Source organism: Otolemur garnettii, unplaced genomic scaffold, assembly GCF_000181295.1.
Source record: "Otolemur garnettii isolate 467f Iridium unplaced genomic scaffold, OtoGar3 scaffold00006, whole genome shotgun sequence".
Lineage (NCBI taxonomy): Eukaryota > Metazoa > Chordata > Mammalia > Primates > Galagidae > Otolemur > Otolemur garnettii.
In genome coordinates this window covers 39,567,359-39,580,960 of record NW_003852401.1, presented here as the reverse complement: position 1 = coordinate 39,580,960, position 13,602 = coordinate 39,567,359, and the positions used below count along the sequence as shown (strand labels likewise).

At 42.1% G+C, this 13,602-nt stretch overlaps 1 protein-coding gene across 5 annotated transcripts in view; it reads left to right on the top strand.

The window, feature by feature from the left end:
- TLE1 (transducin like enhancer of split 1) overlaps window positions 1–13,602 on the top strand; it is a 98,554-nt gene that overhangs the window by 36,326 nt on the left and 48,626 nt on the right. For 3 of the 5 annotated variants that reach the window (XM_012813718.2, XM_023508056.1, XM_023508054.1), the window contains exons 7-8: window positions 11,860–12,064; window positions 12,802–12,818. In XM_012813718.2, coding sequence (XP_012669172.1) covers window positions 11,860–12,064; window positions 12,802–12,818 — 222 coding nt within the window. The remainder of the gene's footprint in view (window positions 1–11,859; window positions 12,065–12,801; window positions 12,819–13,602) is intronic. The other 2 variants (XM_023508058.1, XM_023508057.1) reach the window with 1 other exon arrangement.

Genomic DNA, 13,602 nt, shown 5'->3' with positions numbered 1-13,602 from the left:
TTACAGGCATGAGCCACCATGCCTGGCCCTTATTATTAATATTTGGGGAGTTTGGAGCTAAAGTTCACTTCTGAAAGATACTAAATAATTGATTTTAGTTGACATTGGGATTCCAAAGAGTTGGTTTATCAGGTTGACACTACAAATAATATATATCTTGCCTATATCTGTATTCCTATATAACTATAGATACCTATTTGTACACAAATTTGGTTTTGTTTTTTCAGTTGATACATAATTTTTATATAGTGAAATGCACAGGTCTTCAGTGTGTGACTTGATTACTTTGGACATCTGGATATACCCAATAACCCACACTCCACATGATGCAGGTTGATTTCCTACCCCTAGCAAGTTCCCTCATGCTGCCTATCAGTTTTTCCCCTCTCTGAGGGATGGATGCTTTTTTTAGTAACTAGTTCAATATTGAACGAACTTTTTTAGGGTTTCTTTTTAGAGAAAATAGTTGCATGGTTTCCTATGTTATTTCTAAGCACCTGTTGCCCAGCTTCATGGTGCTTGTGGTAATATATACATTAGCACTTGCTTTGCTGTTACCTTGGACAAAGCCTGGGCCTAGGACAGGATGGACTTGGGTGGGACAACTGGCTGCCATTATTTATCACCTTTGTGACCTCGTATAATCTCGGTCAGTGTCCCTGTCTGTAGATGGTAATGCCATCTACCTTCATGGTTTTTGCTGGATAAGACCTTGGCTGACAGTCTTAATTGAGCATGTAGTCCTGATTCCTTACTCTATAGTTTTTTTGTTTGTTTTGGTTTTGGGGTTTTTTGTTTTCGGTTTTTTTTAAGACAGAGCCTCAGTTTATGGCCCTGGGTAGAGTGCTGTGACATCACAGCTCACAGCAACCTCAAATACCCGAGCTTAAGGGATTCTCTTGCCTCAGCCTCCTAAGTAGCTGTACTACAGGTGCCTGCCACAACGCCCAGCTACGTTGGCAGGCCTGCGCTGGATTTGAACGCGCCAGCTCTGGTGTATGTGGCTGGCGCCTTAGGCACTTGAGCTATAGTAGGGTGACCAGATTCTAACATCTGTAAGGCAGGACAACATGGGGGGGCGGAGCCGGGGCGCGGGGCAGGGGACGGGGCAGGGCAGGGCCTGACAACAAGGCAAACTTTGATAAGCAGTTCTCAATAATCACTTCTCAGCAATTATTTATTATAGTTTAACATTATAAAATTAACAAAAATAATATAAAACTTATATTCTGCTGAAATAGCCATATGGCGGCTGGAAACCGTATATTCCCTTCTTGTTCTCCAGCCCGTTCGTGCATTCTTTCCAAAAATCGGGACTTTTTTAAAACACTACAGGACACAGGACAAATTGTTGAAAAGTGGGACTGTCCCGCCAAAATTGGGACGTCTGGTCACCCTAGCTATAGGCACCTTACTCTGTAGTTCTGTGTGCCTGGGTTTTTTACAGACCTATAGCAGATATGTGGGTCCAGTTGGCCAAACCTTTATGGGGGTGGTAGCTCTAAGCAGCAGGTCACCCCTTCCTTGACTTTTCAGGTGGTTACATGGATGTGAATATTGAGATTGGACCCAGCACGATCCTGTGCTCTTGCCATTAAGTTGTTGTCCATGAATGATTTTTAATAAGGACACAGCAGTGGAAAAGCACTGCCATTTAGCTTTTGATGTGTGAATTTAAAAGTTGGAAATGGAAGGGAAAACGTTAAGTTTTGGGAACAGATGGAGACAGAGTTCAGAGTAAAAATGAGAGGACAAAGATTATTGGTTTCCTTACTTAACTAGAAGGTGGTGGACACGGCCTTTGCTGGCACTGCGAGGTTACAGGGGTCCTTGTAATCAGGGTGGAGGGTGAGAAAGTAAAAAGAGAAGGCCAGATGACCAGTGGGGATGGTCTTACCCATCCACAAAATGCCAGATTTCTGATAGTTGCCTCAGTGCAGACTGTTGGGTGTAAGAAAATTTGGGTAGTTTCCCTTAGCAGTGCATGTGAACTTCAGGAGCTCAGCACGTTTGGATTTAATCTGAGCAGGCTTGTTTTCCTCCTCTCACTTATTTGAATGTAGTTTGAATCGTTTTTTATGAATTTCTGTCAGGGCTCATGCAATTCCAGATTATTGGTCAAATTTGTATATTCCTTTTTTATAGACAGATTTATAATTCTCTATACTTTAAAACAACTTCATATGAGCTAAAAGTCTAGGGTATTTGGTGATGCCTGACAATCTGTGTTTGTGTAGGAGATGGCTGTGAATACAAACCCCTCATGTCTGTAGAAGGAGCCTTTCTGTCCCTAAGAGATTGAGTTGTAGACCTAACGGACTCTCCACTGTTGCATAAAATGATTGGTTTAAGGATTAGCAAAATGTTGGATTATTTTTCTCCTTTGGCTATAGCTGTCAGCTATCTATGGGATTGTAGTGTGTGAAGTTTAAGAGGATGAGGTTAGCCTCTTATGAGTATGCAGTTAATCCCTGGAAAGCCCATCAGTAACCCAGCTGTAAGTTTCTTTATAAAACAAATTCACCCGAGGAGAATAATGCATATCCTGCTACCAAGAGAGAGAAGACTAACCACAAAGAACTTGGATCTCCTGGCTCTGCTAACTTAAATTTAGTGACTGCCTGCCACTTAAATTCCAGTATAGTCTAGCCCTTTTATTAAATTTCCAAAGAGAAGGAGCAATATTGTAAGGAAGTCTTTTGTGCATCCTTTTTCTCCCTTGGTTATGTGTGTTCTTTTTTGTTGTTGTTGCTTGTCTTTTTAAACTAAAAGTACAACTAGGCTTCTGACTGATGCAGAACTTGACCTCAATGTCTAGGTTCTTCTGGATAGACAAGCTTTTTAGTTATTTGGTGAATTGACAAACTGAAGCATTGTTTACTTTTTAGTTTTCCCACCATTTTCTTATGCGTTTTACTGGATTCTTCAGAACAAGGTCTTATATATATATTCCCCCGCCCCCTTTTTTTTTCCAGAGGGAGGAAAAAGACTCCAGAGAGTAGATTATCCCATTTTAATGGAATAGGAGTTAGACCTCTGTGTTTGTTTTCTAAAGTTGAGATACAATGTATATATCAAATACACTCTTTTTAAGCATACAATTTGGTGCTTTTTAATATATTCACAGAGTTGTGCAACTATTGGTGTTGTCTTAGTTCTAGAACATTTTTATCATCTCGATGAAGAAGATCCATCTTTATTACTGTTTGTTCTCCATGCCCCCTCTGGCCATTACCAGTCTGTCTCTGGATTTACCTGCCCTACATATATTTTATGTAAATGGAATGACACTTGTAGCTTTGTTTGTCTGGCTGCTTTTGCTTAGCATGATGCTTATCCACATTGTGGCATGTCCCAGTACTTAGTGGGGTTTTGTTTGTTTGTTTGTTTGTTTGTTTGTTTGTTTTGAGACAGTCTCAAACTATCACCCTGGGTAGAGTGCTGTGGCGTTATAGCACACAGCAGCCTCCAACTCTTGGGCTTAAGTGATTCTCTTGCCTCAGCCTCCCAAGTAGCTGCGACTACAGGTGCCCACCACAACGCCGGGCTATTTTTCTGGTTGCAGTTGTCATTGTTCTAGCTGCCCTGGCCAGGTTCAAACCCACCAGCCTTGGTGTATGTGGATGGCGCCCTACCCCCTGAGCTACAGACGTCACTCTACTTAGTAGTTTTTATTGACAAATAATCCCACTCGTCACTATACCACATTTGTTGTTTATCTATTTGTAAGTTGATGAGCATTTAGTACAGTGGTTTTCAACCTGTGGGTCGCAACCCACAGGAACTGGATTAAAGGGCCGGGGCATTAGGAAGGTTGAGAACCACTGCTTAGTAGTTTCCACTTGTCGGTATTATGAATAATGCTTCTGTAAACATTCGTGTACCAGTTTGCTCTTGGGTCTGTGCCTGAGAGTAGAATTGCTGGTCATATGGTAACTTTATATGCAACTTTTTGAGCAACTGCTTAACTGTTTTCCCAAGTAGCTACACCATTTTACATCCCCACAGCCGAGTGTGAGAATTTCAGTTTTCCTACTTCATCTCTGCACTTATCCGTTTTTTTCCTACTTCATCTTCATCTCTGCACTTAATCCTTTTTTTTTTTTTTTTTTGAGTCAGAATCTCAGTTCATTGCCTCTGGTAGAGTGCCAAACTCTTGGGTTCAGGTGATTCTCTTGCCTCAGCCTCCCAGTAGCTGGGACTGCAGGTGTCTGCCACAACGCCTGGCTATTTTTTGGTTGTAGTTGTCATTGTTTGGCAGGCCCAGGCTCGGTTTGAACCCACCAGCTCTGGTGCATGGGGTTGGCGCCCTAGCCACTGAGCTATAGGCTTGGAGCCAATTGTCCATTTTTCTGAATCCAGCTATCCTGGTGAGTGTGAAGCACTGTCTCCCTCTCAGAGATGCTGACTCTTAGGCCTGGTGCCTGTCTGTGTACATGCCATCACTTTTATTTTCATGTGTCTTTTTCTCTTTCAGCTTTATTGGAGTATCATCGATAAATAGAAATTGTACTGTGCATTGGGAAATGGTCACCATGATCAAATTAGTTAATATATCCGTTGCTTCACATAGTTACCTTTTGTGTGTGTGTGTGGTGAGAACGCATTAGGATCTACCTTCTTAGCAAATTACGAGTATACAGTACAGTATTACTATTTTTTAGGGACAAGGTCTTGCTCTGTGCAGTCAGTTAGGTCTCCAGAACTTCACTGAAATTTTGTGCCCTTTGACTAACATCTCACTGTCCCCTATGGCAACCACCATTCTTCTCTCTGCTTCTATGAGTTGTATTCTTTTAGATTCCACATCGTGTAGGATTTGTCTTTCTGATTGGCTTATTTCTCTTTGCATAACATCCTCCAGGTTCTGTCACAAATGGCAGAGTTCCCTTCTTTTTAAAAGCTGAATATTAGTCCACTGTGTGTACATATACCACATTATGTATGCATCCATCCGTCAACAGATGTTTAGGTTGTTTCTGTTTTTTGACTGTTGTAAATGATGTTGTGATGGACATGGATATTTCTTTGACATAATGATAGCTCTTCAACATATTGATTTTACTTCTTTTGGATATATACCCACAAGTGATATGTTGGATCATACTCAAGTCGAGCATCCCAAATCTGGAATGCTCCAAAAATCTGAGACTTTTTGGACATCAACATGACTGTTTCAGATTTTCGGACTAAGGATGCTAGTAAATATAATGCCCTTATCCCCAAATCTGAAAACATTCAGTAACTTGAAATGCTCCTGGTCCCAAACATTTCAGAAAAGTGATACTCAACCTATAGACCTATTTTCTTTTCTTTCTTTTTTTTTTTCTTTTTTTGCAGTTTTGGCCAGGGCCAGGCTTGAACCCACCACCCCTGGTACCATGTTTCCCCGAAAATAAGACACTGTCTTATATTTATTTTTTCCTCAAGAAGACACATTAGGGCTTATTTTCAGGGGATGTCTTATTTTTATTAAGTATAATACAACAATCTACATTAATTCAAATACAGTTACATCATCTTCTTCTGGAACCTGATGGGGGAGCCAACCTTGTTGGTGGGGCTGGCACTAGTGATGTGTGAACTCCTTTCCTTTAGCCGTTCGCATGTGTGCAATAGGATGCCTGCCACCACGGTTACCACCGGTGCACCCACCCAAGTGCAAACGGCTCGGAGAAAGGAGCTGTGGCAGATAAAAGGTATTCCAGTTTTCCGGATATGCTGCATAGCCACGCCCATCACTAGGTCGTCTTATTGCAGTAGGGCCTAAATTTAACAAATGCATAGAAATACTACTAGGGCTTATTTTGGGGGTAGGTCTCATTTTCGGGGAAACACAGCATATGAGGCTGGCGTCCTACTCCTTGAGCCACAGGTGCCGCCCTATGGGCCTATTTTTAATATTTTGAGAAACCTCCATACCATTTTCCATAATGGCTGTGTCAGTTCACATTCCTAACAACAGTGTTTCCTTTTTCCACGTTCTTGCCAACACTTGTTTTTGTGATACTACCCATTTTAACAGGTATAAAGTGATACTTCATTGGCGTTTTGATTTTCATTTTCTTGACGATTCATGATATTGAGAATTTTTCATATCCCCGTTGACCATATTTATATGTCTTCTTTGCAGACATGTCTGTTTAGGTCCTTTGCCTATTTATTAACTGGGCTATTTTCTGGCTGTTGAGTTCCTTATGCATTTTGGATATGAGTCTCTTATTGGATGCCGTTTGCAGATATTCTCCTGTTCCTTAAGTTGCCCATGTGTTATTTTGTTTGCATTCCTACATTGAGATAGGATCAGTGAATTGCCATTTTACTTTATTTTTTTATTGTCTTCAAGTAGCTGGAGAACTCTTGGCCCCAGTAAGCAGTTTCTACCTGTGTATCACCCTTGACCCTCTTCATGGGAGAGCCCATTCACATAATGGGAGGTTTTCCAGATAACTCTTCTAGTGGAGGTCTTGATGTTTCTGCTGCCAGATGGCTCTTTCCCACTGGTTTAAGGTTGCATACCAATTTTAGTTTTTCTGCAGCCTCCCAAGAAAAGATTGTTCTAACGGACAAGAAAATAGAAATCAGGGAAGGGTGATTTGGAGACAAGTGTCAACAAATGCTACTTTACACATTTTTGTCCCCTTTTCAAAGGCCACTCACTGTCAACTCTTAGCAGTAGAGATTCCATTTAGGGGCATGGTTTTAGTTCAGTTGGGGTAAGTGTGTGATTTTTGTGACATAGTTTTTTTGGCATAGTTTGTCTTGCGGTTAAAAAATGGACTAAATTTCAGAAATTAAAGTTGATTAGTGGTCGGTAGTAGGGAGCTTAGCATCGAGGGAGGAAAAGGTGGGAATAGGCACCTTGATGGCAATGTCATGTACTACACCTGTGTTTTAGAAACAGAAATTTAGAAACCACGAACTACACAGTTACCGGGATGTAAATGGCACAGTGTCTTTACAGTAACATAATTGACCTAAGCTGTACTAAGTTAAATGTAAATTAAATTCTAAATGTGTGGCGGCTGTTCTACACGGTTGCGGTTACTTTATTCCTTGTGGGTTTTCTGTATCATTAACTCAGGTTTCTTTTCTTTTCTTTTTTGGTCTCAGTCTCACCCTATTTAGATTTTAGATTATTTTGGTTAGAGCAAATGCATTTATTACTTTATTTCCAAATCCAAACTTTTCCATAATTCTCTTTGGGGGATGAGAACTCCAATATGTGAATATTCTCTGTGTAGCTCTTTCCTAAGTTGTTCTGTAAAATATGAGGTGTTCTTTTGTTTGTTTTAAGTTCGAAATTGTTAATGGAATTGGCTTTGGGAGGCAGATGTTCAGTGTTTTGAGTTGTGACAGTTTATTTGGATGGTGATGAAAGGACAGTGAATGCTTGAATGTTGAAAAGCATTTTTTTAAAGCAACAATTTGGCAAGTCTCTAGGCATATAAGAACAGGAATTCTAATGCAAGGGGGCAGAATTCAGCTTAGGTCTGGACAGTCTGTCGACCTCAGCATTGCTCATGGGCTCAGTGACTCCCTGGTGGGGGGCTTTCCTGGGCATTGTAGGGTGTTTAACAGCATCCTTGGCCTCTAGCAGGCTAGATGCCACGAGCCCCATTTGTCCCTTCCCCCATGTGACAATCATAAATATCGTTAGATAGTGACAAATGTCTTGGGGGCCAGGGGTAGGATATTAATTGGCTCTGCTTGAGAAGCATGGGTCTACATTGACTGCCTGAGAAACCAGCTAGATGACTAAACACCACCATTGCTCATCAAAAATATCTTTTCTAGTAGCTTTACCAACTGTTTTGCTTGTGTATTCTGTGCCACATAATTCTGTAAACATTAAAAAAGTTTCCTAATTACCATAATGGCTAGGTGGAAGGATAAATTTCTCCACCCTTATCGTCATGCTGAAAAACGTTTCTAAGTTTTCTAAGTGTTAGGTGCCCGTTTGGTCATAGGGGACAGGTGCATATACATTTCCCTACTTGGCATAGTTTTCTAGTTTTTGGCTATGTGGTAATGTCAGTGTCACTTTTGTTCTTTAAGTAGCATCCTTGCTTTTTCCTTTTGGTGAAGGTGATGGGTACCAGATGGTCTCAGGTAAGTCTTGCTGAGAGAAAATGTTTCTGCAAGGACAGATGGGTCAGGTGTGGGCAGCCCTTTTTGGAGTCAGCTCTTTTACTCTTTTAGATATGGGCTTTCATTCATTTAAATAAATGTTTTATCTTAGAAATGACACTTTTTATTTATAATATTAAGCATCTACTTCTGAGAAAAGCCAGAGCTATCTCCTTTTAGGCTTAATTTTCTTTATGAGCTTCCTTGGAACGAAGCTGAGAGCAAATGATACCCTGTTTTTTCAGCTGTAGGGACAGTCATTAAGAAGTTGGGACAAGAGAAGTGGGCATAAGAATAAACTTTGGCTAAGCACAAATGGCTCACGCCTATAATCCTAGTGCACTGGGAGGCCGAGGTGGGAGGATTGCTTAAGCTTAGGAGTTTGAGACCAGCCTGAGCAAAGTGAAACCGCATAACCTAGTTAAAGTAGACAAATTAACAGTATGTTGTGGTAGGCACCTGCAGTCCCAGCTTCTCGGAGTCTGAGGCAAGAGGAGCACTTGAGCCTAGGAGTTTGAAGTTGCTGTGAGCTTGGCTGAAGCTGTGGCCCTCTAGCCTGGACAGCAGACTGAGATTCTATTTAAAAAAAAAAAGAAAAAAGAATAAACTTTCACCGTTCATCCCCTTTAAAGTCTGATGGAAAAGGTGGATTTGTCCTGGGTACCTGGTATTTTCACGTTCTCCAGAGCATCTTGTTAACCTGGCATGGAATGAAATGTGAAGCCATCCGTGGAGAAAGACATGGGTCCCGTTTTCCTTTCTTGTGTTTGGGAACATGCCGGGATGCTGGGCTTACAGGAGAAATGATGTTCCAGGAAACAAAAGGTTCATAGCCCTCACCCTGGCTCTGAGCCGCAGGCTGGCCTCTTTGCTTTGAAACCAGTCCCCTTTGTGAAATGGAGCCATCCTGGGTTCAGCCCTGATAATGGATATGCAAACAGCCAAACACCGTCTGGGGGCACTGCTGGCAGGAGCAGAGGGAGATGGGGAGGTGGTATAGCCACGTTTCCCAGGATCCCAGCATCCTCAACAGCAGCGATCCATCCCTGCACTGCTTAGTAAACTGCACTCCTTTCAGTTTAACCAGGATTTTTGCTCTAGGGAAGAAACCCCCCCCCAAAAAAAAAAAAGAAAAGAAAAGCAACTTCCATCATTCCAGAACTAAGGATGGAAGAACCCAGTTACCTTTACTAACAGTGATTTCTTCAAGAGGCCTGGGAAGCCAAGCAGGGCAGAAGAGGGAGTTACTTGCGGCCGTTACTCTGTCCCTGTTGGTAGTTATTAGCCCAACTGCAGGGTTTCACTGCGTAGCTCTGCTTCACAGCTGTGGCGAAGCCCCGTCATTATGTAAGCGAGCCCCTCTTTTCAGTCGTCTATCAGAGCCTGCTTTTTCCATTTCATCTTTTCTGAAAGCTAACTTAGATTTTTGTGTTTCCAAATATGACCCGAATATGTGCTGTGGCATAAAATCGCACCTCCGAAGTCATCTTCTGGTGACTGTATTCTGGATTTTAGGGGGAGTGAAGGAAGCAGAGAGGGGTTGAGAGGTGGTGTCCTCCACCCTGTAGTTAGATTCCTTCCCCTCTGCTTTGCCTCTCTCATCTTCTTTTAATTAGTGCCGTGCTTAATTACCCCACTGCACTTGCTTGTGTATGCATCATTGCCTTTCCCCCCCAGAAGCCGGACATAGCTCTTACTCTCCGAGTAATGATGGTAATTGCTGGTGGGGCAGACCTGTTCCTCATCCTTCTCGGAGCACATTTCTCATGGCAGGTGTCTAGTTCCTAATTAAGTGCTAATGAGCACGCCTAGTGGACCGTGATGCCGCTGCAAGCTTCTTCAGTTTTATGTCTCACTATTGCCAAGCTCTTAAAAGGTGACAGAGCAAGAATTAGTGTCTTTGGGATGACAGGAAGGTGATTTTATGTGTAAAGAAATTGTTGTTATGATCTCAAGTGGTGAATGAGTAGTTTATAAATACTTTCCAAGAATACTATGAATGCTGCCTGCTCTGACCTCACCCCTGTTTCCATTTTCCCTCTAATTAGAACTATGCTCTCTTTGGAAGAAGGAACGGAAGTTTAAAAAGAAGGTTGGCTTCTAAAGATTTTTTTTTTTAAGTTGGTAGGAGTGGTTGAACATTTGTTGTAAAGTTACAGCAGACACTGATTTCTGGTTTTAAGATGCTATTTTCTTTTACTCTTGAGGGCAGGAAGTGTATTTGAGATTCCATTAAAAAGCAGCAGGCTGGGTGGAAATCACTGAAGATCTGGTGTGAAGATTTAATATATTCATTACACACAGGAGGGTAATAAATAAAACAAGTAATTGAGTCCCAGGGAAGTGAGCACAAATCAGAATCTTAAGAATTTTCTAACATTGCCCCTTAGAAAATGGAGCTTTAATCGTTTTTACTGTCTCATCAAAAGCAACTTTTATGTTGGACAGATGAAATGTGCCAAGTTCCTATTGCAGGGGCCATTTCTTGGGTATTTTTTCATTTCATACAATGTGCTTTTCAGTGCATATGAGAGCGGTGACACTGTTTACTGCGAGCAGACTTAGAACTTCCAGTATGGGCAGAGGCTTGTAAGTGGTGTAGGGGAACAGGCATTAGGGATAGGGTCTTGGGTCATTGTGGTTGGAGTCCCATACAACTACTAAAAAGTACTTTCCTGATCAAGGATCTGAATCTCCATAGATCTCAGTGTTTTCACTGGTGACCTAGAAGGAATGAGTTTAAGGTTTGGAACTCAGGAGAAAGGCCAAGAATGATGGGTTTCATCTCTAAGGTTTCTTCGCCGTCTCCAGCCCTGGGGCCCTCCCACTGTATGGCCATACTCCACTGTATGTAGCAGTGTAATAAAGAGAGCAGATGTAAGGGAAGGGTCCTTCCTGCACTGGCTGCAGTCCTGTCCCATCAGTGGGGAGAGCCCCAGCCACCTATTCAATGCCTTTCAGCCTTTGTTCCTTCTGGCAAATGGGAATATCAGTAATTCCTTGTAGTGCGGAAGAGGGCTTCAAGAAATGAGGACGCACAAGTGCCTGGGTGGTACGTAAGAGACACACAGGTGCTTGTTCTTCCTTTGCTAAAGAAGTATTTCTGTTCACCAAAAATACTACAGATGTTTTGGTTTTGTGTCATCATACCATGGTGGTACGTTAATCCAAGAATGCGGAGGTAAAATGTAGTCACCTGGTAACTGGGGACCAGTTGGGAGGGTGGCATGTCACCTCTCTCCCTCCATGCCCTCATTGTAACCTCCCTGAAATCAGGATGAGTTTTAAAATGTGTGGTGTCTTATTAGATTCAGTGACAGTACTGGATTTTATCCCTTGAGATGCTTAGAGATGGAATTAACTCAGCATGCTTACTAATGTCACCCTTGCCACACTCTCAGGGGGCGACTCATACCAGGGAGTGGCAGTGTAGATGTGAGGATTATATTTTGGGAAGGTGGAAAAAGGGTAACTATGAGGAGATGAAAGCTTTTGATGAACTGAAAGCACTAATTGCATTTTTTCCCCTTTCTTCCCTTTGTCTCTCTGTTCCTTCCGTGTGTGTGTGTGTGTGTGTGTGTGTGTGTGTGTCACACCTGCTATTCTGTGTTCTCCACCTTCTGTCCTGTCCTGTCTGGATTCTGCCTTCACCACCATCACCACCGCTGCCACCATCTCCTCCGCTTCCTCCTCCTCTTCCTCTCCCTCCTGTCCCACCACCACCAACAGCAGCAGCAGTTGCAAGCCCAGCATCTTTCTCACGGCCACGGACCCCCAGTGCCCCTAACGCCTCACCCTTCGGGACTTCAGCCTCCTGGAATCCCGCCCCTCGGGGGTAGTGCTGGCCTTCTCGCGCTGTCTAGTGCTCTGAGTGGGCAGTCTCACTTGGCAATAAAAGATGACAAGAAGCACCACGATGCCGAGCACCACAGAGGTGAGAGGCCGGGCAAGCCAGATTAGGACTTTGTCCTCATAACTCATTCAGTGCTGCAAAGTTGTGTGCATCGCTAAAGAAAGCCCCAACCCATACACAGAGAGCAAACAATGAGATAAGAGGAACTGTCGCAGAGATTTCCACTGAAACACGGGTCACCCTGGAAGTTTGCAGGGTTTGCCGTGGGCATCTGTAGATTTCTCCATCTCGTTAGATGGCAGGCATCTTGACATCTTGGCAACTGCCTAGTTAATGCCAGTGGCCTGTACGATATTATGGAAAACTGTTAACTGCTTAATTGGGTAATTTTCAAAGAAAGTAATGTTGTTAAATGGGGCGAACTAAGAAGTTAAATTTGAAAGTGAATGTGTTCAAATGAAAGGTTTGATAATTGCATCTGTTACTACTTAGTTTCATAGGCTTTAATTCTAGTATGCATTTAATATTGGGCAAAATTGCACTTGACTAATTTTTTGAAGAAAAGTAATTTATTCTGTCAAGAAATAAAAAAAATAGGCTTTGTGTATGGATAAAACTGTAAATCTTATGTTTACAAAATACTGTAATTTTCAGGAAATCACTGTATTAGGAATGTGCAATGACTTATATAAATAAAAGCCATTTTTAAAACTGTTTGGGGCTTGTGTTCTAATTATTCCCCCCTTTTTTTTATTTCTGTTCTTGCCTCTGTGTCTGAACGGGCATGTCTGTGCGTTTCTTGGTAACCTCGGGAGCAGACAGAGAGCCGGGCACAGTAAGTACAAACGCTTGCTGCACACAAACGCCGTCCCCTTCTACCAAAGCATCCCCGTACTGCCTTTCTTTAAACACAGGCACACACACACACACACACACACACTCACTCTCTCTCTCTCCCCCCTTATCGCTCAGTGACCTCGTTTATTTTTTTCTTACACTTTTCCTTTCTTTAATTTTTTTGTTCTCATCTGCCTATTTGCCCCTCTCTTGTTCTTTTTATAAAACTTGCATCAGATGGGGCACGATTTGGAGGCAAAGCTATTTGCTGTGATTCCTTACTTAGAAATACACTTTGGTCTGTATGTGCCCCAGACCTACTTTAAGAATGTTTATTGTTGCATTCTAAGTCCTACTTGCCTGTAGTTTAAAAGAGTATTCACTTTTATATCTTAAATCAGTTTTACAGGCAAGAGATCACAATCTGTATGTGAAGTTGGTTAGTAATGTATTATTTCTACCTAAACCATTCATTATCCGCTGTGAATGCATCTTAGTTGCTAGGTTTCCATTTCTAGTTTTCTTTGTGTAACTGTCCTTGGAGTGTGAACTTGAACTTAAAATTTATTTTAGACCTAAGAACTGAGAGTGGAAATAAGCTCTTAAAAGCAAGGAAATCCAGCGGACAGGGCTATGTGCTTACAGAGTTCATCTCGTCATCAGCCTAAGTCATACCTGTTTTACAAGATGCACATTTAATCTTCCTTGTATTTTACAGTTAGCTATAGGGACACCCTGTATCTGAAATGCGTTTCTGAAACGTTACAGAGCAAACAGAGCAG